We start from the raw sequence: 26471 nt of genomic DNA, 5'->3' as shown, positions 1-26471 counted from the left end.
ACAAGTAAAAACGTACAAGAATTATTTTCTTTTTTTTTCTCTACATCAACACCGGACGTCTTTTGTAAACTGCCATTTCAATTTCAGACCTCATTTTCGCTTTCCATATTGGAAAATTTCTCAGGAAGAACAGAGGTGTCTCCACAGGGCTCACTTCATCACAAAAAAGCTTCAAACCAAAAAAACAAGGAAAGCAAATCCGCGACCGTACGAGACTGTTTCAAAGAAATACCTCAGAGACTCTAAACGGAGAACAACAACATTACATACCTCATGCAATCAAACTGGCGAGACTTGACTTCATTTGAAACTCTGTCACCACCTACCGTCTGCACAGGAGTGCTGAATCAGGACTCTGGGCCGCCGGCTGGATTTGACTTTGACGACCTCACCGCTGGGTGTCCGATGAACGCCATGTTACCATGGAGCCGGCGCTCCCCTTCCCATCCTGCCTTTCATATCTCAAGATATTTTTTAAAAAGTTAAGTGACCTGCTTGGGTACAATCAGGTGGCCAGTATTTAACACCTTCGTTTTTCCAGTCGACCGCGTTTGCCTCACAGATTTACCGCACAGCTGAATGCCAAAGATCAGCCCAGTCTGTCTGTCTCCCAGTCCTTAAGTCCACTTTAACCCTTGTGTGGGCACAGTGTGTAACTGTTCAGGTTGAGCTGGTGCTTTGTAATTAAAGAATGGTTTGATGCAGAAGACGAGTCGATTGCCCCCGCATGTTGATTCTTCCCCCCCCCCTCTTGTCTGATGTCAGTGTGGCAAAGCGGATAAGGCTGGTTTGTTATGAGAGTTTTAACAAACAATCTCTTGTTGAACTGCCAGATCATCATAACTGTCGGTCCCCACATGCTTAGGCCACCCACCCCCCCACCCCCCATTCCTCCACCTCCTATTGGACACCCCCTCAGGGCCTTGTGGCTTACAGGCGAATCAGCGGTACTCCAGATTTGAGCGGCCCAACGGCTGAAAATGGCCGCTTCTCTCTGAACGCAGCATGCGTCTGAACGCATTGACGTTCAGGCTGGAGATGCAGGTGTGTTCACACATACCATGTTGTCACGGGAGATCTCTGTCCATGGGTTTATATGGTGGAATGTGTGCCTGCCGCTGCCTTAGTATTTTCAGTGCTATAGTACCTCAGACAAGATTGTGTGGTCCAGGACCACGTATTGAGCGGGTCACCAGCCATTACGGCATTGCAAGTATCCCCGTTTTCACCTGGTCCATTACCAGTGACTGCTTTTGCATGAAAATGTAAGACCATATGTTTCACAGAAATTGGGAAAATATGAATAGTGGTAGTTGCTGCCTTAATATATTCACTTGTAATTACCTTTTTTTTTTTCTTTTTTTTTTTAAAGGTCTGATTCAAGGTCTTTTTTTATGCTTCAAGCTCTGTCATTTGAAGATTTATTAATATGCTTAAAGTACCATGGTTAAAAAACCAAATATCACTCATTTGAACTACTACTTTCTTTTAAAATGTAAGAATTTTAATATTTATTGTTTTTAGTTGGAGCATCCCCAGTCTTGTTTAAGGGAGTTTTTATGTGGGAACAATCATGGTGAACGCAGTCGCTGTTTCAGATTTATTTTTTAGAGATAATGAAGAAATTAGTGTTTTTATTCAGAAACCATGTTGCTGGTTCCTAATGTGACTAGGCTTTGATGGGCTTTTTCCAGCCTTGTCTGGTCTCTCAGTGATTGTGTGCATATGAGACCGGCCTGCTGGAGCAACTTTCAGACTTACGACAAAGATTGTTTTAAGTTGGGCGCAGGCTGTGTTCTGTATTTGTAGAGTTTGTTTACGAAACAGGAGTTCCGCTATGCCCCGAGTACCTTCAGCTATTTCTCTGTGTGAGTGTGTGAGTGTGTGAGTGCGTGCATGAGTGTGTGAGTGTGAGTGTGTGTGTGTGTGTGTGTGTGTGGCTTAGATATGCATAAATCCAATGCTGAGATGCCTTAATGGATATTGTAGTTTAGTATGCAGTGTATTTGTGTGTGACTGTGTGTGAAAGTGGCTGGGAGGTAATATGTTCTTAAGGTTTTGAGTCTCAAGTCGTGACTGCAGCTGATTCAGTGATTCAGTGATTCAGTGATTCAGTTCACAGCTGAGGCTTGGTTTCGTGTTTGCCTGTGACCTGTGGTGTGGGGCTGTGCTGAAGTGCTCATCTTAATGCTCACGGACTGGGGATCGTTCCTTTTTTAAAGACAGTGGCTAAGTTCACATGTGGCATGGCCTTGCTCGATGTTAGGCTTTTAGTTTTAGACAGTTTGGGGTTTTGTTTTGACTTTGTGGCTTTGCTTTTTTGTCTTCTGTATTTCCGGTGAGATGAGTGCTCAGGAAATCCTTTATTCTGCAGAACCTTGTCTCTGGATGGCTTGGATTTTACATTTATTTGAAATATAACCTGATCTGTGTATTCCAGGTGTGTATGCAAGTGGATATTGAATACCTCATTTATCAAACTTTTTGTGATTTGAAATGTGTACAATGCTCCATTATAAAATCAATCTGTGGGGTATGTGCATATTTTGTATTATTATTATTATTATTATTATTATTATTATTATTATTACATCTTTAATGAAAACAAAACATATGGATGCTTGTAAAATTGGTTTGTGCTGATTGTAAAAGTGTATTTAAAAGTGGAGCACTTTCCCAACGGTGATTTTTGACACATTCAGTTTTGTTGGCAGAAGTAAAATCAGGATGTGTTTCTCAGGGCTTTAAACATGTATGTCATGATAAAGTTTTACTTTATATCTGGCCTCTCTGTGGTGTGGTGTTTTAGCCTCTGGGGCGCGGCTGCCTTCGGGGGCCCATTACCCTCCAGCCTTCACGACTCCGCTCCGGTCTGTATTTGAATAAGTCCTCCAGTTCATCTGCGCCTTATTTGTTATTTGGAGAGGATCCAGTGAACCCCACCAGACTCCCTCTGACTCCTGTAGTGTCGGGAGCTGGGATAATAGTGTGTGTGATCTAGAGCTTATTCAGCTACTGTACCTCCTGTTCTGTTCTGCCTCACTCCACAGACCCAGTGTGGCCTCTGGAACCGTGCCGAAATTGTTTGAATCTGTAGTGCAAATATCTTTCACACAGGAGGAAATTACAACATTGTGTGGATCCCCGCCCCCAGCTCTGGAGAGCCATAGGGGGAAATTTGTGGTGGACAGTATACAGGTTGACACACTTCATGGTCAGAATTCATCTCACATTCTGACTTCTCTGTCATGAGGGTGACCAGACATCCTGTATTTCACGCCTTCGACCTGTTCTGAAAAAATATCGCGTATTTTTGCGTATTTTAGTCCGTATTTCAATGGTTTTTCTGATTCTGCTTGCCGTTAGTGTACATTCTGACTGCATCGCATACACAGGAATCTGGTCAGCCTATCTGACATGCTGAAGAGGAGGGGGATGTTCCTGGGGTTGTGATCTCATGTTAAGGGACTGTGGCTTTGTAGCGCAGTATGGAGTAAAAGGGGAAGAACGAGAGCAGTAATGGTTAAATACGCTTATTATTATCAGGCTCACAATACCAGTGTGGAGACTCAACACTGAATTCTCCATTCCATATTTAGTACCCTGCTATACCTCCCAACAGCAAGCCAATTCTAACTATAAGTATATAGGAATAATAACTATAGGAATAAATAAAACGCATAATAATGGTGGATTTGCTTAAAAATAAATGTAGTTAAATATATAAATATATATTTTGATAGTTTTTTTTAATGGAGTACAAACTACTCTATAATGGACAGTATATAGCTACACCTAGTGAGCACTTTATTTTTTGGACTTATTGGTCTTTTGAGGTTTGAGACATTGTGTGTTCAGAGATGCTCTTCTGCATACCACTCTTGTAATGTGTGGTTATTTGCGTTCCTTCCTGCCAGCTTTGACCAATCTGGTCCTTCTCTTCTGACCTCTCATTAACAACACGGTTTTGCCTGCAGAACTGTTGCTCACTGGATGTTTTTCTTGTTTTCTGCACCATTCTCTGCAAACACTAGACCAGAGGTCACCAACCCTGGTCCTGGAGAGCTACTGGGTCTGCTGGTTTTCACTGTTACTCTGCACTTTTACATTACATTACATTAATGGCATTTGGCAGACGCTCTTATCCAGAGCAACGTACAACAAAGTGCATACCCATAACCAGGGATAAGTGTGCTGAAAGACCCTAGAGGGAAGTACAATTTCAACTGCTTACCTGTACAACAAAGATAAGGACCAGGGCCTTTTTTTTCCTTTTCTTTTTTTTAATGAACAAATAAACAAACAAACAACAAAGCAAAAGTGACCAAACTCAACTATCCAAATACTGCTTACCTAGCCAACTAAAAATACTGATACACAAAGTAAATCACAAAGACAACAATTAAGGTTCACAGGGAGGGAGGTAGGGAGGGACAGGGAGAGGTGCTGCTTGAATAGGTGCGTCTTCAGTTTGCGCTTGAAGGTGGGGAGAGATTCTACAGTTCTGACCTCAACGCGGAGTTCGTTCCACCACCGTGGAGCCAGAACAGACAGTAGTCGTGAGCGTGAGGTGGAGGTTCGGAGAGGGGGAGGTGCCAAGCGGCATGTGGAGGCTGAACGAAGAGGAATGGCAGGGGTATAGGGTCTGATGATTTTTTGGTAGGTAAGCTGGGTAAGACCCCTTAACTGCTTGGAAGGCTAGCACCAATGTTGAATTTGATGTGAGCCATGACAGGCAGCCAGTGGAGGAAAGTAAGCACTTAATTTATCATTTAGAGCAGATGATTACACCGCTAACTCACCTCACCTGGTTAGCTGGGTCTCAACAGGGTGCTGATTTTAAGGTGAAAACAACAACCAGCAGACCCAGTAGCTCTCCATGACCATGGTTGGTGATCTCTGCTCTAGACTGTTGTGCATGAAAATCACAGGAGATCAGCAGTTTGAGATATTCAAACCACTATCTGGCACCAACAATCATTCAAAGTCACTTGGATCACATTTTTCCCCATTCTGATGGTTGATGTGAACATTAATTGAAGCTCCTGACCCAAATTGTAGGCATTGCACTGCTGGCACACAATTGGTTGATTAGATAATCGCATTAATATGTAGGTGTAATAAAGAAAAGTTCCTAATAAAGTGCTCAGTGTGTGTGTAGATATATATATATATGGCGCTTTTTTTACAAAGTGCTCTATTTATAATGTAGAGTATATAACCATTTCTAAGATTTCCCAAAATACTTATTGTATAGAAATACTAATTAAGGATATTTAGTGAAATGTTTTTCACTTCTGCTTCAAAACAACTGCTACACTTTTGGTGCCTCTCATGTTTAATTCCCCTCCCTGTCTCCTCCTTCACTGTGTCCCCCATCATTGCACTGGGGCTTGGTGAACAAATGAGAAACTGAGTCCTCCTAGTAAACACTGCAGGGGTTTGAAAGGCTGCCGGTTTGGCTAGTTGAGCAGAATGAGGGAGACCAGGAGGAAGATTAAGGGCAGTGCACATGAGGCCAGCCCTCTGGCCCTGCTCTCCAACCGCAGCTCGTACTGAATCAGGGTCCTCTTGTGGCCGCCCTCTGTGGACATGCAGCTGTAGTTGCCTTCCTGTTCGGCGGACATGTTCTCTATGAGCAGCAGACAGTGCCCCTCTCCCGGCAAGCACTCTAGCCTCCTTCCTCGGTGGATCCAGCTGTATTCGGCATGGCCAGACTTGAGGGGGCACAGCAGGAAGTGCTTGGCCAATAGGGAGAGGCTGCACTCCATGCGGGGTGTCTTACCTGAGGGACACACACGCACAAAAATCATTCAACTTAACCTAGGTGCAGATATAATGGGTTTTTGTTCCGTTTTGTTTTGGGGTGCATATCGTTCTTACCTGAGGAACACAAAATTATCACTGGAAACAAAATAAACTACACTAATATAAATGCTAATACTAAAACGGTATATAAAAAATAATAAAAAAATACTTTTTGGGGGGCAAAGAACCAAGATTGGCCATAGACAACAGTATTTTACACTATTTATACTAGCATTTGATTAAAATGCAATATTATTGTGCGTTTCTTGTGCAGTCGGCAGCCTCTGTCACCATCGATGATGACTGTTTTTTGCTGCTGTTTGCATATCTTTGTATGCAGTAAAATTGGTTACTGCCAGGACAGAGAGTATATTATTTCCATGAATCATGCGTCACACACCTTGGAACTGTCGTGATAGGCAGTGTATTATTCCCATGAATCATGCAACCTTTTACATGCAAAATAATTTTATATTGCATAAGCATTTCTGTGCCTCCTAAGACCCAACAATTGATCTCTGTCTGCTATCGGGGGCCTCAACCTCCAGAAACCTTGTATTCTACTATGCAGAAACCTACACTACAAGAGTCAGGGTTTGAAGCTAAAAGTTTGAAGCATTGCAGCATATTTTTGTCATCCAAGACACTTGTATTATGTCAAAAAATACTTCAACTTTTTTCTCCCAGGTCTTTGGGAGATCTAATACAGCCTTGTGAGGTGGCCCAGAGCCAGCGAGGTAATGCATCATGGTTTGTTTAAACAAAACATAACCAACAGCAGAAATACTGGCTTTCATCAGAAAGGTATGGTGCAATGAGGAATGGGAGGCTACATGCATTAACAAATTAAACCGATATTCTATCTTTCAGAAATGGATCTCCGGTAAATACACACTTTAAATGTCTTACCTGCCTCTTCACAAACTTTATAGTTTCCATGCTCCACGTCCTGAACCGGGTTGCTGTTTAAAAAGATGCACAAATGAAGAATCGGCTAGAAATGGTTAACTAGAAACGTAATTACCAGTCCAACAGCTTTACTCAAGATATTCCAACAATATAAGCCGTACTAATTAGACAACATTGGCAGGGAGTATGTGAGAGACTGGCTCGTTTCTATGACCCTATGCATACTGTTTCACTAGCCATATTCATATTTTGTTCGCAGGGCCTGCAGTTAGGACCTGAAGCTCACAGGGCCTGTTTTTTTTTTGTTGTTTGTTTGTTTCCAGAGGCAGTCCTGTGTTTTTCTTGAGTAATATTTGCTAAGGATAAACCCGCCTTGTGTTTTTAAAGGCAGAGCTGACCATTCCACTGCTGCCACGTTTACTCATGCGGTCTCACACATACGGATGGCTCCAGTATGTGTACATTTTACATTTACACAAGCACCCCTTAAGTATTAAGCTAGGATCATAGCAGGGGCCTGTATCATGATGCAGGATCATGGAGTTAGTTGGATATCTTTCTGCACTGAGTAAAACCCAGAATAGCTCATTACTTCAGTCCATACTCCAGGTTTGGAGGGGTCGGGGTTTTACTCTGCAGTTATCCAGCTAACTCTGTAACCATGTTTTGGAATACAGGCCCCAGGTGTTTTGGTTAATTGCCAGTCAATATTGTGGTAAAACCTTTCCTATTTTTACAAGAGCTCCAAATGCAGGTAAGGAACAACTTGACCTTTTCTTAAATGGCATGGTGTGTTTACATTTAAACATACTTCTGTGGCTAGACTTATGGGCATATCCCATATGTCAGAGGTGGGCAACGAGGGCCATATCTGTTTTTGATGTCCATGCCATAATCACCTTCATTCCATTATGGCCTTAATTACTTAATTAGCCCTAATATGCCATCTGAAATTTTGAATAGTTTTCTTGATAAGCACATGATTGACAGCTGAGGACTGTTCTCATATTTCTGTAGTATGTAGAGTGGACCAGTGTTGGTGTATGCAGCCAGTTGGCTCATTTAACCATACATTGGTGGAAACCAAAACCTGCATACACACACCAGCCCTCTAGTACCAGATTTGCCTGAACCCCTGCTCTATGGTGAGTCTTACTTGGAGGCAGCGGTGCATTGGGTCCCGTTCCAGTCGCAGTAGGGGTCTCTGGCCTGGACACAGTCCTTGCACCGTTGGCCATATTTCGTACATCTGTCTGCTTCCGGAACTTCGCTTGTGGGGCTCACAGTCTGCATGGTCATGAGGACGAGATGTCTGACTGATTACTGATGAGAGAAATCACTACTACTGCTACTAGTGCTGCTACAGCTGCTAATTCTCTAGCCAACAGAACTGCCAGTCCAACCATTGTGAATAGGGGGTTCGTTGTACTACATAACCACTTCTCCTTTTCCAAAAGCAATAATGTCTAGCTCTTCCGCATTACCTGTGTAATTCAGATAAGAAAGTACTTAGCATAAAAAAGCCACAAACCTAGTTTAGAGCCATGGAAATGTAAACCTGGCCCTACAATTTAATTTCAATAGCATTATACACTCGGTGACCACTTTATTCGGTAGGCCTATACACCAGCTTGTTCATGCAAATATTTAATCAGCCAATCATGTGGCAGCAAGTAAATGCATAAAAGCATGCAGACGTGGTAAAGAGGAGGGGTTCAGCTGTTTTTCAGACCTAATGTCAGAATGGGGAAGAAATGTGATCTAAGTGACTTTGACCGTGAAATGATTGTTGGTGCCAAACAGGGTGGTTTGAGTATCTCAGAATCTGATCTCCAGGGATTTTCACACACAACTCTCGAGAGAATTGTGTGAAAAGCAAAAGAAATCCAGTGAGCAGCAGTTCTGCGGGCAGATAGTAATGAAAATAACCATGCATTACAACAGTGGTATGCAGAAGAGTATCTCTGAACACACAACGCTTCAAAACTCTTAGGTGGATGGGCTACAGCAGCAGAACACTTAAGTAAATGAAATAAGCTGCACTGTGGGACACACCGTGGTTTGTGGCTTGTTCTGGTTGTGGTCTGTGATTAACCGCAGCTCGTACTGAATCAGGGTCTTCTCGTAGCCGCCCTCTGTGGACATGCAACTGTAGTTGCCTTCCTGTTCGGCGGTCATGTTCTCTATGAGCAGCAGACAGTGCCCCTCTGCCAGCAGGCACTCTAGCCTCCTTCCTCGATGGATCCAGCTGTATTCGGCATGGCCAGACTTGAGGGGGCACAGCAGGAAGTACTCGGCTAATAGGGGGAGGCTGTACACCGTGCGGGGTGCAACATATTCGTCGGTCTTACCTGAGGGACACGTACACAAACACACACAAAAATCATTCAACTTAAACCCATTACATCTGCACCTAGGTTTTGGTCTGTTTGTGGAGGAATACATTTAAAAAATCAAACCATGACTGGACATGGAGAACTCAACTAGCTTATTTGGCAAGATGAAAACCAACACATTCACTGGTTTTGATTTAAGACTACCTGTTGTTTTTTACACTATAACATCTCATAAAAATTCAGTGGTATTGTGGATGTCTTGTATCATTTCCTTCTTAGCTACTGGCAGCAACCTGCACACGGTCACTTTTTTCCCTGCTGTTTGCATATCTTTGCATGCAGTAAAACTTGTCACATGGAAGTCCATTCCTTGGAACTGAATTACTGTCAGGACAGACAGCGTGTTATTACTACAAATCGTGCATTACTCCGCCTTCAGAAATTGTGATGCACACATTTAAATGTAAAAGCAAAACCAAAAAATGCTTTGCTGAAATGGGTTTAGATTTTGTTCCACTTGCATACAATTGAACTAAACATTTAAAGGCATACTGCGCAGGATTTCTACCTTGAAAATACGTTAAAATAACCATGTTCAGTCACCTCTCTGAAGCACTGGCAATCTTTGCGCACATTTGCTGAATCTGTGCACCTGCCTGTACTTCTTCTAGCTACTGCAGTGATGGTGGTGAAGCACTGTAGCACAAGTACAGCAAAGTAAAACGACAAACTGACAGGGCTTGTTCAAAAACCAGTTACCCTTGGAATTGCTTTTCCTTAATGACAACTGCTGAAGTTCACAAAGGGGCTGGAAATGGACAGCATTGGTGTGTTTCTGTTAGTACTGGTGATACCTGTAGCATCACCTCTAGCTATCCAGGTTGAGTGGCTAGAGTTAAAGATTCAGGAGGAGACTCCTTTGATTGTGAACACAAAAGTCCTGCATCAGATTAATTAAATAATAATTACATAGTTTAATATTAAGTTCATCATTGTCGGTTTTAACCGGTTTCCCCATAAAAATTCCCTGATTTTTTTAGAAAAAATTTTCCCTGAATTTTGACCTTCTAATTGATGTTTCTCCGCATTTGAAATGTTTTTGGAATTAAAATCTATTATGGATTTGTGTTTGGTCATTTAATGTAATTTAATGAGTTAATGTCATTCAATAAATGCCTTAGTACTCCTAATTACTGCAGCAGAAACCAGTCGTTAAGTTGTATTTATCCAAACAGAACCGTTTACATTATTTTCTCTGTTAAAAAGCATTGAATGGAAATAAACACACTCAGCCTAAATTTCCCACTATAAAAGTTCACCCAAACTGTCTTGGCATGGTAATGAGAGCTATCAATTTGCTATGATTGACAGGCCGTGCTCCCACTACACGCTCTTCTTGGAATATTTTTATAAGCTAGCTAACTTAGTATATCAATTATCGATAGCTAAGGAAAGGATGCTGACTTATCCAATGATAATTTTTGCTAGCTAACTATCCAAGTTAAGATAAAAGCACAACTATAACGTCCTTATGAAAGCTAACTCACATTATCGATAATGTCACCTCATGAAAGCTTTTGAAATAGTCTAATATAACCGGAAATAGTCTAACAGTCCTTAAAAGGCACTCTAATTTAAGTGAACCTGACATTAGTCAAACTGTCTTGCCTGGAGGCCAGCGGTGCAAACTACGAGCTATAGGGGAGGGATAAGGGGAGTGGTTATCCTTGTGTGATGCATATAAAGATCATTTTAAAACACTTATGCCTACTTCTCCAAAACTAAAGAACGGACATATTTAATACTTTCATTGTGTTTCTTCAATGACCTCTTGTGCAAATTGCATATAAAAACCTAGAAAGTTTGACCAACCACCATGTTACCCCTTTAAAAGAAAGGACAATGTTTAAAATTTTAATGAAAGATTTATCCCAAAATATCCATTATTATAACCAAATTTTATTTAATCAGAGTTTGAGAGGTGGCCCAGAGCCAGCATAACCAACAGCAGGAATTCTGGGTTTGGTGCAATGAGGAGGATTGGGGGGTTACATGCTGCATTAACAAATTAAACCGATATTGTACCATTCACAAATTGATTGTTGGTAAATGCACACTTTAAATGTCTTACCTGCCTCTTCACACACCTTATAGTTTCCATGCATCACATCCTGAACCGTTGCACTGTTTAAAGAGGCGCACAAATGATATGTCAGTTATAAATAGACAATCGACTAAGAATAGGTTATCAAAAATCTACCTTTACTCGATATTTTTCAACAAAAGGGTCAACTGCAATCGTAGGAAATGTGAGGTGGCTCTTTCCCCTCCCTATAGCTCTGTGTATACTATTTGACTAGCCATTATTTTGTTTGCACTACGTTAACAGGCCCTGCGGTCACAAAGGTGACAGGACCTGTTTTTTGATGCTTCCAGCATCTCATGTTTCTCATGTTTTGCTTCATTAACATTTGCTGAGGATAAACCCTGCTTGTGTTTTTAAAGTTGACAGAGTTGACTCAAAATGGTTGCCGTGTGACACCAGTATGTACATTTTCAGAACGAAAAAAGCACACCATGCACATTAAGCTGGGATGAAAGCAGGCGATTTTTCTTGCCAGTTAGTGTCGTGTTAAAACTTATTTTTGAGCCACAACTTGACCTTTTCTGAAATGGCAGGATGTGTTTACACTTAAACATCCTGCTGTGGATGGGCATATTCCGTATGGCAACAAGGGCCGTATCCGTTTCTGGTGTTCTTGTCGACTACAGCCTTCATTATTTAATTAGCCTGCATATGCCATCTGACGTTTTACCTGCATTTCTTGATAAGCACATAAATTACAGCTGTTCTCAGTATTACATGTTTTATTGTGATCTAATCTACGAATGAATCAGTGTTTGTGTATACGGCCTATTAGCTCATTTAAACATGGTAAGTAATAAACCTGCGTACACACCGGCCCTCCGGGATGGGAATATCCCGGACGCCTGCCATGCGGTGTGCTGAGTCTTACTTGGAGGCAGCAGTGCATCGGGTCCCGTCCCAGCCGCAGTAGGGGTCTCTGGCCTGGACACAGTCCTCGCACCGTTGGCCGTATTTCGTACATCTGAGCAGGTCCAGTTCCACCACCTCACTGCTGGTGCTCACATACATCTTGTTCTGTACGGTCATGAGGAAGAGGACTCATCACTGGTGAGTGCCATCACAGCTACTGCTACTGCTACTGCTACTAGTGCTGCTGCATCTCCAGCAGAGTGCTCATTATAATACATTATAGTATAGCATGAATGCTACGATAGCCTCTTCTCAATCTCTTAAAGCAATACCGTCTAACTCTTCTACATTGCTTTTGTACCTGGAAAGCCCCAAGCCAAACCATAAAACCATAGAAATGTAATCCTGGCCCTGAGTTTTAATTTGGTTATACCTTCTGGCGAGTTTCCACAGGTTGGCCTAGGCACTGAGAGTAGGCCTAACACAGACAGTGAGAGGACAGTGGGACACACCGTGGCTGGCTGCAGCAGCACGTTCTGGATGTGGGTTCTGTTCCTGAAAGGCTGCAGCTCGGCTATGACGAAAGGTGGATCCGTCTCTGCGAGCACTGCCTGTACCTTCCCACTGTCTGTGTGAGTAAGAACAACATCCTGCTTATCCCGTGCTTTCCGCCTGACTCGCGTCACTGAAGACGTAGTCATTTGCAAATCATTTGGGTAGGCTGATTTTGTTGAAGGATTATACCTGCAATGCCTCACGTGTAGGTCTATCCCTAGGGAAACTGCAACCTAGTAATACGCCCTTTACTGTGATGTGAAAAAGTATTTCCTCATTTCCTCTATTATTGCATATTTGCCGCACTATATGTTTTCTGATCTTTAGACAAAATGTAATATTAAACAAAGGGAACTTGAGTAAACAAAAAACACATTTATTTAGATTATTATTTGATTTACTTAATGAAAAAAAAGGTATCAAACATCCATATCACCCCAGTGAAAAAGTAATTCCCCCCTTAAACTTAATAACTGCTTGTACCACCTTTAGCAGCAATAATAACAAATAAAAAAAGCTACTAACTGCTACCTATGAACTGCTATTGGGCTCATGTCAGGACTTGAAGCAATGGAATAATATAATTCCAGTGATTAATGAAACACTTAGCTGAGGCCACTTAAGTTATGTATCTTTTTAATAATTTAGCCTCATGAATTACAGAATTAAAACCAACTAATCAACTAATGTTCTATGTGAGCCAAATTTGTTGGGGATTGGGAGCTGTGCAACTTTACTGGACTGAACTGTGTGTATGGAGAAAAAGCAGGAGATGAGAGAGACTCCATGGGCAGGCTGTAGCCTTGTAGCTAAGTTGCTTAACTGGGACCCCAGAGGTTGGTCGCTCTAGCCCAAGTGTAGCCACAATAAGATCAGGGCAGCTGTTGAGCAATGTGCTTAACCCTACATTGCTCCTGGGGGGGGTTGGCCCCTGCCTAGCCTAATCCACTTGTGTTAGTCACAGAGTGTGATATTGTACTAAGAGATACAAATGTATTTTACACAAATATCTGGACTACGGGTATATGTAATTTTAAACTAATGTTGCTATAAGTCATGTAAGGACAATAACAGGGCACGAAGATGAACAGTTTAACCGTTAAAATGTGTGATCTGTGAGGACTCACCCAGCGATAGGAATAAGACGATGTGTGGTATCACGCTAGCGGCCCTGATGTGCCTGTAGTGGCGGTGACTGACCATGAAGGGGGAGCTGCCACTCATCGGTCTGATCCAATCTTCCATCTCTTGGTAGTCCTTCATTTGCTTTAGCACTTCCCTGGGCAGAGTCTGGCTGTTTTTGACACACTGTGAGAATTGCAAAACTCAGAGGAACGCCACACCAGTGAACATAATTTCCCTCCCGAGAGAAATATGGCCCGTTTATATAGAGGTGATATTTCCACCTTTTCACTCATGTCAATCCTGTCTCATTATACAGAAACTGGGTTCATTAGATCAGTAAAAACACCGTTACTGTACATGACTGTTATGCTGAAGCTCACATACTTCAAAGCAGGGAAGGGAATGTGTTCAATTTTAATGCCACTACAGTCTAGGTTTCATACCTCTCTACGTCGAACATCCTGGGCAGAGCCTGCACTGTTTTTGAATTTAGAGTTCTTGAAGACCTTGTCGATAGTGCCCATGGTGTACACACACACTGCCCTCATGCCCCTGTAGAAGACCACACAGCTCAGAGTTTTCTTCTCTTTCGTTACAGTGGGAGAAAATGTGAGGCCTTGGACAGAAAGCTGTTCTTTGGATGAGCTTATATGGGGTTTGAAACATCTATTTCACATTTAGGCTAAAGCAAAAATAATATTTCTCCATAAAGACAGCAAGAATGTACACTACATTTTTACCCCTAAGCCACCTTGTCCTTAGCTTCTCTTTGTATTTGAATTTAATTTGCATTAATTGATTTAATTTGCATTTGAAGGTACATATTCATACAGTATTTAACACAATACATCTGGTGTATGTTCAATTGCTTCAAAACAATGTTCTCACAACTACGTGTATCACACTCAAGTGGCATAATGTCCAGGAAATAGATGTGACATTCTAAAGTATGTTCTACGTAGTGACATTGTAAACTGTATTCAGTGTGTAACTGTATGTTCTTAAGTTTCACTCGTGAAACGGCAGCAGCAGTGGAGCGTGGCTGGCAGAGATGTCGTACCAGGGGTTGGTGAAAAGTGCGTAGACCTTGCTATCTCTCCAGTTGGTAGCATGCAGGACGTCCACATCCAGGAGCCTGCTGAAGTGAATTCCACAGTAAAGCCGGGCACTCATGAGAGAGGTCCACAGCCTCTCCAGAATATTTTTGGTTCCACCGCGATCTGCCTGGAGCAGAGAAGTACATCCGGTCAACGTCATGGTTATGGTCTCATGGTTATGGTCCCATCTCTACACTTAAGGTAGAGTGCTGAGGTATTCTAGCAGAGGGTAATATTTCCCCCCCCCCCCCCCCCCCACTTCAAAAACACTTTTAAACCCTTGATCAGTTCCAGTTTTCTTCTGAAAAGGAGGTGCACTTATTACCTTGCACACCTGGATAACCCGGGAAACCCAATGGTCAGAATCCGGATGCTTATCCAAATTCTTCTCCTCCATGAACATGTAGATTCTGTCCTGAAGTCGGTCAGTCCTGGGTCCACTTGCTGCCATGGCAACAAACCTCTGTTCTGCAGGGCCAAAATCAGACCTTTACAGCTATTTTTCAACAGTCGTGTTGGGATACATTAGTACAGGTGTGAGTGTTCAAATAATAGCACCCTGCTCAGGACACTTGCTAATGCTAGACAAATGCTTGTGCGCTCCTATCTCTGGGTTCTCAGTTATGTCTTTAACAGCGTATTTCATTGTTGAATGATTGCAATCCAGAAGAAGCAAATCCGCTGACCTGTTTTATTGGCACGTGATGAGATTTTGCCTCTTTTCCCAAAGTGTCTACGGATACCCACCCCATCGCCTTGGGCGTAAAGGTTGGCAGTGGTGTACAGCTCGTCCTCTGAGTAAGGTGCAGAAAAAATCGGAAAGAAACAGTCGTACCTCAGACGTAATTCACCACTTTGTCCCAAACTCCCACAGTATGAAGTTAACTTCATTTCAATTCACTCATGTTTTTGCAAATGACTTACCAATGTAGAGGGATGGTGCTTTCTCTTTCACAGAGAATGGAGCCATTCCTTCAGCTGAAGATGATGAGCAGGAGCCAAGTTGTGCCTGGAAAGAGAATACTGCTGTCCTTAATGATGGTTAATCCTGGACAGTGTATTACAATGCAGCAGAACCTTGTGATTCCTAAATAAATATAAAGGAGTGTGATAGGATTATGATCTGTCCTACCATCTGGCAGCACACGGGGAGAATGCCGTTTGTTCCACAAACAAACATTTCTGTTCCATTTTTAATTTTATGTAGGATGGTGATGTCATAATCGCAGCTGCCCTAAAAATATAATTAAGATTTAGTTACCAATCTAACAAAGTATTTCAGAGTAATGCAGCATTTATTAAATGAATTCCCTTGGAGTTTGCCAGTTTAACTGCGAATGTAGCTCAAGCATTACATTGTTTTAATAACTCACTGTTGTTTGTTTGTCCCTGCATTCCTTTTCAAACAAGGTGACCTAGTCAAGCCGCAAAAAAGGAAATAAGAGATATACAGTAGTAGAATTACCAGGCACCTACACATGTATTATAGTTTATTCCAGTTAACCCATGCAGCTAAAGTCTAAGCAGAATTATAGTATAATTATAGTATGTCTTTTAGTTTATTCTGCATTTTTGTACATTTATTATTTTTCATATTCATGTCTGGTTTTCTGTTTACATTCATACGCCCCACTTGTTGCTGTCCAGGAAGAAAGGGGTGGGGACAAACCCTATCCTACCTCTTTTGACTGATTAGGCATCTGAAAATCAATGTAGGACAGCGTTCTGTGGCCCCCAACGTAAATTCCACCATCGTCTGGTCCCAGAATAAGCTCAGTGCGGGTGTGCGTCCCGTTAAGGCTGTGCCTCCTGAATGGAATATCTGAAAGCACACGGAACAAAATGTATTTAATTCTCCCAAAAACACTGGGAGTTTTCAGGCTTGCATCATCATACTTTCTCTCTAAGTTAAATATATGTACAGAATGCTGATGGTAAAAAACAAAAAGAATGAAAACACTATGAATAGACATTTGAAATGTCTATTATTTTATTATAACTAGTGTGATACAATAATATTCAAGCCAAAAACTGTGTTTTAACAAAGAGATAATGATTGGCAAAAGCCAAAAAAGGCAGGAAATTCACAGAAGCACCGAGAACATTATCTTGACCTTTGCACTGACAAGGCTTCCCACACACAATGCATTAATAACTGCTATGGGTACTGTAACTATGGTGGTCTATTTCAAACAACATGTACCAGTGGGCAGGCTGCAGAGGATTCAATCAAATATTCTCTTATCAGAAAGATTTCACAATATTCCACTTGCAGTTGCGTAATGCCTTACACAGGCTAACAGACGAGTTTAATTTTCACTATTCATTTTCAACGGGGCCTCGTTCTCAAAATATTAATTTTAATAACAACCGTAGCACATGAAAACCCGATTTTAGGAAAAGGCACTAGTCCATTTAAAAGTAGGACGTGTTCTAATTGGATAAGAAACTGTAAAACGCTTTTAAAAGTTTGTTGAAGAGCGCAAAGCAAACTCCTACAAAAATGCTAACATTTTCACTCATGTTTTTTAAATAAAAACTACCAAACGGATTTTTATGAGATTTTCTGGATTAATTGGAATAGCGTAGTACAGCGTTACCAAAAGGCGAAACGACGAGGCTGGCGATTTTCGTGTTTTGCATGCAAGTGTGGTTCGGACAATCGTGCCTCTGTTAATAAAAATGGATAATTACAATACAGTGTACATGTCCCACGTATTTTACTTGTGAACAATTGTATAGTTGTTCGGCAATTGTGCTCAAGAAAATATGTGAACAAAGTGAACTATTTTTCATGAACAATGCGCGCTGTGTTTGAAACATTAAAGAGGCGTGATAATTGCTCGATCAGTACTGCAACTGTTTTGAAGATACACAATGTAGGTATTGTTGAGAAGAATTAATTTCAAATGGAAAGAAAAACCGTCCCCAGGACGACTGTTTTGAGTCGGTTCATTGTCCTGGACTATGAACAATCTGTATTTAACATCCAATATGTCATGTATGTCCGTGTAATAGTGAAGTGATAACAGTAAGCAATTGTGAACATAAGTGCATAAGTGGGTCGGCTATATACAGCTTTTTCAAGTATAAAGCATAATGGTAAAGGGTGAAACATACACTCAGTGAGCACTTTATTAAGCTTATTTTTTTTGACTTCTACTGCTGGAGTTATGAAGCGTTTTGCGTTCAGAAATGCTCTTCTGCATATCACTGTTGTAATGTGTGGTTATTTGCATTACCGTCACCTTCTTGTCAGCTTTGATCAGTCTGGCCATTCTCCTCTGACGTCTCTCATTAACATGGCGTTTCCGTCTGCAGAACTAGTTTAGTTCTTTTGCACCATTCTTGGCATACTCTAGAAACTAGTGTGTGTGCAAATCCCAGGAGTTTCTGAGATACTCAAACCACCCTGTCAGGCACCAACAATCATTCCATGGTCAAAGTCACTTAGACACATTTTTTCCCATTCTGATGGTTGATGTGAACGTTAACTGAAGCTCCTGGCCAGTATCTCCATGATTGTATGCATTGCGCTTCTGCCACACAATTGACTGATTCGATAATCCCATGAATAAGTAGGTGTAATAAAAATGGTCCTAATAAAGTGTTCGATGTGTGTATGTTTTATTTAACTCAGCGAAAATAGGTCCCATGTTATATTATAACAATAAAAGTAGCCTACATAAATAAGTACAGGTTATCAAAAATTTACTAGATTTTATATTTATTAGCCCCTCAAATGTTCACTCACCAAATAACACCGGGAGCACATATCGGGTAATAACACACGTATGATTAACAACTAGTATGTTGTTTTGCTACCTCCAAAACTAGCATTTTACAGGATGGCTCTGATCTTACTTGGATCATTTCGTAATAAGTTTTGAATGAGTGAAAGACGTGCATACGATCCGATAGGCGGTTGCAATTAATTCAGTAATGAAGAATTACTCTTGAGATTTTAAAGGGTTCCCGGTAGAATACAAGATGTCCGTTTTGAATGTCTGTTAGTTTATATGTACAGATGGTAGCCTAATCTATGTAAACATGTAAGTCACGATAAAAGGTGAGTGCAACCATATGTTTGTCAATATATAATATTAAGTGAGGAAACACTTAAAAGTTTATTAAACTGTATGCAATAACAGTAAATTACCTATACTGTAAATGCCTCCCGATTAATGTACTGTATTTGCGAAGATATAATTTATGTCTCTTGAATGTTGCAGCTGAATGTTCCCCGGAGGCTCATTGGTTCTTTACCTTTCTCGGTCAGAATGATCCGCGGACTGTGGTGGTACTCCGAAGCATTCGAAGTACAAAAGACGTATAATATCCATATGAAGTGTAACATTCTCTCCAGAAGACATGCTCTGAGATACTGCGGTCATGCCATCCGCACTTCTAAAACCGTCGTTTTGCGCACTTGATCTACACTCTACAGAAACGCCCACTTTTGAAATAGCAATATGTCTTAAAATGTATTTCATTTTAATCGTATTCTCTACATGGCAGTTTTTTTTTAATCTATAAAAGAAATGTAAATCAAACTGTTTTAAGGAAATACCAGGTAGATCTTGAAGAGCACCATCCCTGGTAAACATGCTATTGATTGCGTAACTTTTTACTGTAGGAATGTGAAATTATGGGATTGTAAATTAATCCAAAATGGCAATCAAATTCAATAATTCAGACTATTAACTATTTAAAAATCAGGAAGGACCACTTACATCTTGAAGAACACCATGTCAGATATAAATACAATTGATTATATGACTTTTTACTGTAGGAATTTGGAATTATAGGATTGCAAAATCCTCCAAGATGGTAATTGCATTAATCAAACTGTTTTCAGAAAATATCAATTACATCTTGAAGAACACCATGCCAGGTATAGACACCATTGATTGTGTGACTTTTTAATATAGGAATTGTATTCTCTACATGGGACAGGTATCAATAAAAAAATTACTCAAATTGTTTTCAGGAAAAACTACTTACAACTTGAAGAGCACCATGCCAGGTATACATTCGATGACTGTGTGACTTTTTAATATAGGAATTTGGAATGATGGGATTGTAATATCCTCCAAGATGGTAATTGCATGCAATAAATGACACTTAATAATAGAAATAAAAAGATAAATCAAACTGTATTCAGAAAAGACCAAATATATCTTGAAGAACACCATGCCAGGTAAAAACACTATTGATTGCATGCCTTTGTACTGTAGGAATTAGGAATTATGGGATTGCAAATTCCTCCAGAATAGTAGACATATTCAATACATGGCACTTTTCAAAAATCAATATGAAATTTAAATCAAACTGTTTTCAGGAAAGACCACTTCAATTTTGAAGAACACCATGCCAGATATAGACACCATTGATTGCGTGATTTTTTACTGTAGGAATTTGGAATTATGGGATACTGTTGATAAAGAGCATGAGGTGCCAGTCCTGCCCTGACGACAAGGGCAGAAGAACCAACACCACTTTTACATCACGTTACATTCATGGCATTTGGCAGAGACTCTTATCCAGAGTGACGTACAACAAAGTGCAAAGTGCATACCCATAACCAGGGATGCTGAAGTGCGCTGAAAGACCCTAGAGGGAAGTACAATTTCAACTGCTACCTGTACAACGAAGATAAGGGCCAGGGCCTATTTGATCATTGGATTAAATTTTTCTTTTCTTTTTTTAAAAATATGATATGTAAATATCACAGGTAAAGACAACAATTAAGGTTTACAGGGAGGTAGGGAGGGACAGGGAAAGGTGCAGCTTGAGAGATTCTGCTGTTCTGACCTCCACGGGGAGGTTTACAGGGAGGTAGGGAGGGACAGGAAAAGGTGCAGCTTGAGGAGGTGCAGCTTGAGAGATTCTGCTGTTCTGACCTCCACGGGGAGGTTTACAGGGAGGTAGGGAGGGACAGGAAAAGGTGCAGCTTGAGGAGGTGCAGCTTGAGAGATTCTGCTGTTCTGACCTCCACGGGGAGTTCATTCCACCACCATGGAGCCAGAACAGACAGTAGTCGTGAATGGGAGGTGGAAGTTCGGAGAGGGGAGGCACCAAGCGGCCTGTGGTGGCCGAAGGAAGTGGTCTGGCAGAGGTGTAGCCACAGATGTGAGAAATACATCTGCAAGGAGCACACTCAAACAATCACATACTGTGACTCATGCATGTGAACACACACACACACACACACACACGCACACACACACACACACACACACACACACACACACACACACAAACCATCTTGTTCCTGTTCAATGTTCAATTTGAATAATTATCTTGTGAGTGCTTAATCATATTGATCTCTATTCATTTTCATTGCTCCTGGGATGGCTAGGCCATTCTTTCAAAATGCAATAGTTGGCACTCATTGTAGCCCTCATTTTAATAAAGCCCCATTCATCTTTGGGCCCATACTATTTGTATGTCCCCAAAAGCCAGCAGTGTAAGCCAGCCCAGTGAGTAGCAGCTCTTTGAGCAGTTGACAGGCTGTAAACCCACTGTGAACACTGTGACATCATGTCTACATGTCATCTGTCAGAGTGCAGAGCGCAAACGCACTAATGGAAGTGAACAGATTGCAGGTTACCGAAGGGAGGGGATAGAGGATTGAAGAAAGGGGTGGGCTTGTTTGTGTGTGTGTGTGTGTGTGTGTGTCTGTATGTGAGAGGGAGAGGGAGAGGGAGATCTACACTGCATATTTTTTACCCTCAGTTTGATCACAAGCATGTGTGAGCAGTGGAAGAGACGGATATTTTAATGCTGTGGATGGGTTTTCTTTTTTTTTCAAGCAAGTACCAGTAGCTCCAGCTGTCATTGGGCCATCTCTGTCACTGAGGAAGCCACAAATTCAAATCATTATTGCTTCCAAAAAGATCTTTAGAGGGAAAAACAGAATGAGAGTGCTGAAGAAGGAATGTGTGTGAATGATAAGAAGAAGAGAAAAACAGAAAAGAGAAAGCGATGGGCAAGTTGTTCGTAGAGCGGAGGCCGGCTGAAGGCCAGCCTGAGGAAGAGGATGAATGAGGAAGCAGGAGCAGGATGCTAATCTGAGTCAGCGGGGGTGGCAGAGCAGGAGTGTACGAATGCGCTAACTGTACGCAAAAAGCTAACTGTACGCAGAGCTAACTGTAGCAAAGCTAACTGTATGCTAAGCTAACTGTATACAAAGTTGACTTTACGCTAAGCTAACTGTAGCAAAGCTAATGGTATGCTAAGCTAACTGTACAAATGTGCTAACTGTATGCAAAGCTAACTGTGCAGCGAGCCCCCCCCCCCTCCCCCGTGGCAGAAGACAGGCAGTTGTACCTCCTTGCAGTGGTGTTTCCCAGCTCACACCATGCCCTACCAGGAGGAGGAGTGCCCTGTCCAGCCGCTGTGGCAGTCGGTACTCCTGTTCTGCTGGAAGGGGATGATCGAGGGCATCATCATCCTACTTTTCATCTGGCTGCTGGTGCAGGTCCTGTTCACCAAACACCAGGAAGGTACAGTGTAGCGCTATGCTGTATTTATCTTCCTATAGAACACTCCTTGTACAGCGTACCATATGTCCGTTCTCTTTCCATTGTAATGTCCTCACATATTCTTAAAAAGACTATCCTCCCATATGCATTTAATCACTTTTATTCATATGTGTGAGCTGTTGATAACTGCCATAGATTATCTGCTGACAGTGTCCTTTTGTTTCATGTGAGTTTATGGATGCTTGCATAACAACTTTTAAATATTTATTTAGTAGCTCACCATTCAATAACCAGTCTAAATTTTTTGACGTTTTCAAGGACCAGGTGGTAATGGATAAGGTGAAGAAAAGTGTTTCAATTTAATAATTTGATTGCAATGAAATTCCTCCAAAAAGCTGATTATTAGTATTTGTTAGTGTATAGAGGGCAGCGTCTATCTGAACACTGACATCCTTTATTATTTTAAGGTGGCGCATGTCTAAATGTCTCCCTGCACAGTTCACCTACAGCTCCTGCTTGGAGTAGGTCTGGCTCTCTTCTGCTTGAGCCTGATTCTGGGCTGCATTCTGTGCTGCTGGAGGCGGAGGGCAACTCTGCCCCCAGACAAGGAGGCGGCCATTTCTCCCCCTCCCACGCCCCCATCCCAGAGTTCCTCCCCCTCCGGTGGCACCACGCCGGCGGAGCAGCAGTACGAGGAGCTGGACGGGGACACCCTGGACCAGCCCTCCTCGCTGAGCTGCTCCACGCCGTCCGAGGGCGACTCCGCCGACCTGCCCTTCGCCCCCCGCTTCCGCGCGGCCTCGGAGCTGAACGAGCGGCCCAAGTCCTTCTTCCCCCTGCGGCGGTTCGGCACGTCCGTGGCCTCGCTCTCGTCCTCCGCCGCCGCCTGCGGCCGCACCTCCCTCTCCTCCCTGCCCCGGTGGGGCCTGCTCTCCATCAAACGGCGGGTGCTGGAGCGCCGCTGCACTGTGACGGGCGATGACCTACTGCACGGCGAGCGCAGCAGGCTGACCAGCCCGACCCTCAGCACCCCCTCCACCGATTCCGTGTTCCCGCCACCGGCTCTGTTGGAGGAGCCCTACGTCCGCCATTACGGCTCCGGCTGCGGCGGTCGCCAGCCGGCCCCTCAGCTGCACTTCTCCCTGCACTTCTCCTCGGCCCGGGGCACTCTGACGGTCGACGTCCTGTCCGTATCGAGCACTCCTCAGGTCAGCCCGGGAGGGGTCTCTGTGCATGCCAGCCTGCCCCCTCTCTGCCCCGCCCCAAGGAATTTATCGATTCGGCAATGCAGCCTTAGCCAGGAGTTTCAGAGCCAGAGCTTCACGCTGCCGGTGGGCTCGCTGGAAGACCTCCACAGATGCACGCTGCAAATGGCCGTCTTCGCCCAAGACTGTTCTGGCCTAAAGGAGGAGCCACTGGGGGAATTAGAGCTTCTGTGTTCGGAATTGGACTGGGAGCCTAACCACACCATCCCCTACAGCAAGGAGCTAAGCTCATCTACGTCCAGGTTCATAATGGTAAGGAACAACGTGGTGAAACTAAACAGTCAGTCAGGTTTCCCAGGCTACCACTTGTTTTCAGTGAGAGATCTCCTCCAATCAGAGCAAACTTTGATCGGTCCTCACAGTGTGACCTGCTGAGTGTAAAACCATGACTGGCTCACAGATGCCTGCATCAGTGGTCTGCATAGACTTCACATGGTGAGGGAGACACAGCACTTGATTCGTCCTCACTGTAATAGACTTTCATAAACGGTGTGCCCTGCTGGATCTTATCTTCAGTTGCCATATTCAGCCGGCTTCTGTGAATTGGCATGTATAGCATGATTTCACCCACAAATCTAGAGCCCACCAACATAGACATGAATCTTTCTCCAGTGTAGTACTCAGTTGGGCTATATCATTAGTTTTCTTAGATGTGATTGATAGACTGTGCCTTTTCTTTAATCAAGTTTGGCACAGCTGGCCTGCAAGGTCATATAAGGGTTAAGTGAACAGAATCAAGAGAATACTATGTGGCGCAGAGGACAAACAGAACCACCCTGTTTAGTGTGTATTTCTATTTGTGTCTCAGAGTTTGAGTTCCCCAGACCCACCAGCTCCAAGGCTATGGGCTGGCTCTCAGAGGGATGTTGGCGAGCTCTTTATCCTGCTGCAGTATCAGGCCATCGCCCATCGCATTAAGGTCATCGTCCAGAAGGCAGTGAATTTGGCCAGGCTGACCCAAATGACGGGGGTACAAGGTAACGCACATCTCCCTCATTTTCATATCTCAGAGCTATCCAGTGTAGCCTATCGCAAATAGTGGCAGTAGTCTTCAGCATTTCCCAGGAAAACTATCAAAAGGATCAAAGAGAGGATCAATATTTACTGTACTCAAAGCCCTCACTGCTAATATTAGCAAAATGAGCACCCAGAAGTTGCAATTTGTTTTTTTGATAATGCTGATAAATCCATATTTTCCTGGAATTCATCTTATCTTAACACTCTGAGTGGGAGATGTGATGAGGTAGAACAGCGAGAGTATTTTAAATATCCGGTGATGGTTTATAAATGGGATACCGCACATTGTGATGTTATGTAAATCCTAGAGAGTGATCCATGTTTGGGATAAAGAGCACCATGATGTTAGAGAGGGGATTACGCTATTGTCTTCCAGGACTGGAGAGCTGGGGAGGATCATGTTGATTTTAATAACCTTGTTTTTTTAATCCCTCTCTCACTATTCACAATCCCCAAGATGATCTTCTGACTCCTCCTGCGTGATGTTACCTCGTGAGCTGTATTTCAGGCCTCTGTAAACACACAGTACAATGTATGCTACACAGATATGATCTGGTCAACCAACTAGTGCTGGCAGCTTGTAAGAGTTGACCGGCTACCAGCTGTTTCAAAACATAACTTGAGCTGGTCAAACCATATCAAACTTGGGGCTGGTCTGAACTGGTCAGTCAGCTAAACCATGTTGGGCTGGGAACTGGTCTGAACTGGTCACCCAGATACCAGCTGTTTCAAAACCTAGCTTTTCTTTTTCAGCAGGGCATTATATTGCAGTTAGGACCAATCTATGATGGGGGTTTATGACTGTGTGCCGTTCATACACATGGTGTATGCTTTGGTGGTGTAATAGCCTCATTCTTGACTTAAATGAATGCACAGTTTTGTGATCACTCACTGATGGCTTGCCCCCACAGATCACTATGTGGCAATCACCCTCCGTCACGAGGGCACGGTGATTGGCAGGAAAGAGACTGAAAGGGCGGGCGGGCACATTGCAGTGTGGAACACTCCCTTCCTCTTTGACCTGCCTCCTGGTGACATCACCCAGCTGCCCCTTGTGCTGGAGTTTATAGTTATGCAGGTAAGCTGCTAAATTATGCTGGACTAATCAGATCATGTGTTTGATCATGTGTTGCTTTCAATATAAACAATATATACTTTCAGACCGCGTATTGGTGTCAAATAAGAAATGGTAATACAGGAAACCGACTGATCTCTCTCTCACACATTCTTTCACACTCTGTCTTAGGGGCAGGTGTATGTGACGAGCTGTGAGCTGGGCCGTGTTGTCATTGGCAGTGTTGCCCCAGAGGCAGGGCAGGCTCACTGGAGGGACATGTGTAACAGGGGGCAGGTGGAGACGGCACACTGGCATGCTATCGAGCCTCATTCACCATAGAAGTAAGGACTGGCCCCTTTATCCACCAGGCTCTCCACTCTCTCCCACTGTCAGATAACCCTCCCTATTCCCTCTTTGGAACCCTAGGCCAAGGGGGTAGAGAGCAGGGGTGAGCACTGGAGGATTTGACTTCACCTCACATAAGGCTGATCTAATACATTAATGGCATTTGGCAGACAGAGCGACGTACAGTTGATTAGACTAAGCAGGAGACAATCCTCCCCTGGAGCAATGCAGGGTAGGGCCTTGCTCAAGGGCCCAACGGCTGTGCGGATCTTATTGTGGCTACACCGGGATTAGAACCACTGACCTTGCGGGTCCCAGTCATTTACCTTAACTACTACGCTACAGGCTGCCCCTGTAAAACTTGATCAGCAGAGTAAGGCGATTGGGTCCAGATGAGGCTCTGAGGAGACTTGAACTGCCAACCTCTGACAATGTGCAGGAAATTCTCAGGGATGCTTGTGAGAGCTGTTAT

General features: G+C 42.9%; 3 protein-coding genes across 3 annotated transcripts in view; 2 read left to right on the top strand and 1 right to left on the bottom strand.

The window, feature by feature from the left end:
• The window catches only part of LOC133110966 (AT-rich interactive domain-containing protein 3B-like), a 42509-nt gene extending 41633 nt beyond the window's left edge, over nt 1-876 (top strand). The window contains exon 9 of the mRNA XM_061221091.1: nt 1-876. This exon is cut by the window's left edge and continues 1234 nt beyond it. The gene's annotated coding sequence lies outside the window, so the exon portion shown is untranslated.
• Nucleotides 877-5152: 4276 nt separating this feature from the next.
• Nucleotides 5153-19237, bottom strand: LOC133111021 (semaphorin-7A-like). Its single transcript, XM_061221152.1, has 17 exons — nt 19095-19237; nt 16508-16650; nt 16202-16243; nt 15961-16062; nt 15753-15837; nt 15515-15622; nt 15154-15296; nt 14792-14955; nt 14175-14283; nt 13734-13914; nt 12564-12679; nt 12071-12216; nt 11185-11237; nt 8773-9068; nt 7874-8004; nt 6718-6770; nt 5153-5785 (listed from the first exon to the last, which is right to left on the bottom strand). Exons 1-17 carry the CDS (start codon nt 19183-19185, stop codon nt 5463-5465), a joined length of 2286 nt encoding a protein of 761 aa, XP_061077136.1. The 5' UTR covers nt 19186-19237; the 3' UTR covers nt 5153-5462.
• Nucleotides 19238-22191: 2954 nt separating this feature from the next.
• Nucleotides 22192-25993, top strand: LOC133111913 (synaptotagmin 1-like). The gene is made up of 5 exons (XM_061222551.1): nt 22192-22336; nt 22814-23832; nt 24389-24557; nt 25509-25675; nt 25844-25993. The coding sequence occupies exons 1-5, from the start codon at nt 22192-22194 to the stop codon at nt 25991-25993; spliced, it is 1650 nt and encodes a 549-aa protein (XP_061078535.1).
• Nucleotides 25994-26471: the final 478 nt, after the last annotated feature.

This window comes from Conger conger, chromosome 15 (genome assembly GCF_963514075.1).
Source record: "Conger conger chromosome 15, fConCon1.1, whole genome shotgun sequence".
In the NCBI taxonomy this organism is placed as follows: Eukaryota; Metazoa; Chordata; class Actinopteri; order Anguilliformes; family Congridae; genus Conger; species Conger conger.
Note: the sequence above shows the minus strand (reverse complement) of the source record. Positions and strands in the feature narration are given on the sequence as shown.

Excerpts from the sequence above, each read along its gene's own strand:
- LOC133111021 (XM_061221152.1), bottom strand. The coding sequence starts at position 19,185 with ATGTTACACTTCATATGGATATTATACGTCTTTTGTACTTCGAATGCT. Across the intron at positions 15,838-15,960 it reads TCCCCGTGTGCTGCCAGATG|GCACAACTTGGCTCCTGCTC; the intron begins GTAGGACAGATC and ends TTCTCTTTCCAG. Across the intron at positions 14,284-14,791 it reads GCACTTTTCACCAACCCCTG|GGGCATGAGGGCAGTGTGTG; the intron begins GTACGACATCTC and ends GGTCTTCTACAG.
- LOC133111913 (XM_061222551.1), top strand. The coding sequence starts at position 22,192 with ATGCCCTACCAGGAGGAGGAGTGCCCTGTCCAGCCGCTGTGGCAGTCG. Across the intron at positions 22,337-22,813 it reads GTTCACCAAACACCAGGAAG|TTCACCTACAGCTCCTGCTT; the intron begins GTACAGTGTAGC and ends CTCCCTGCACAG. Across the intron at positions 25,676-25,843 it reads TGGAGTTTATAGTTATGCAG|GGGCAGGTGTATGTGACGAG; the intron begins GTAAGCTGCTAA and ends ACTCTGTCTTAG.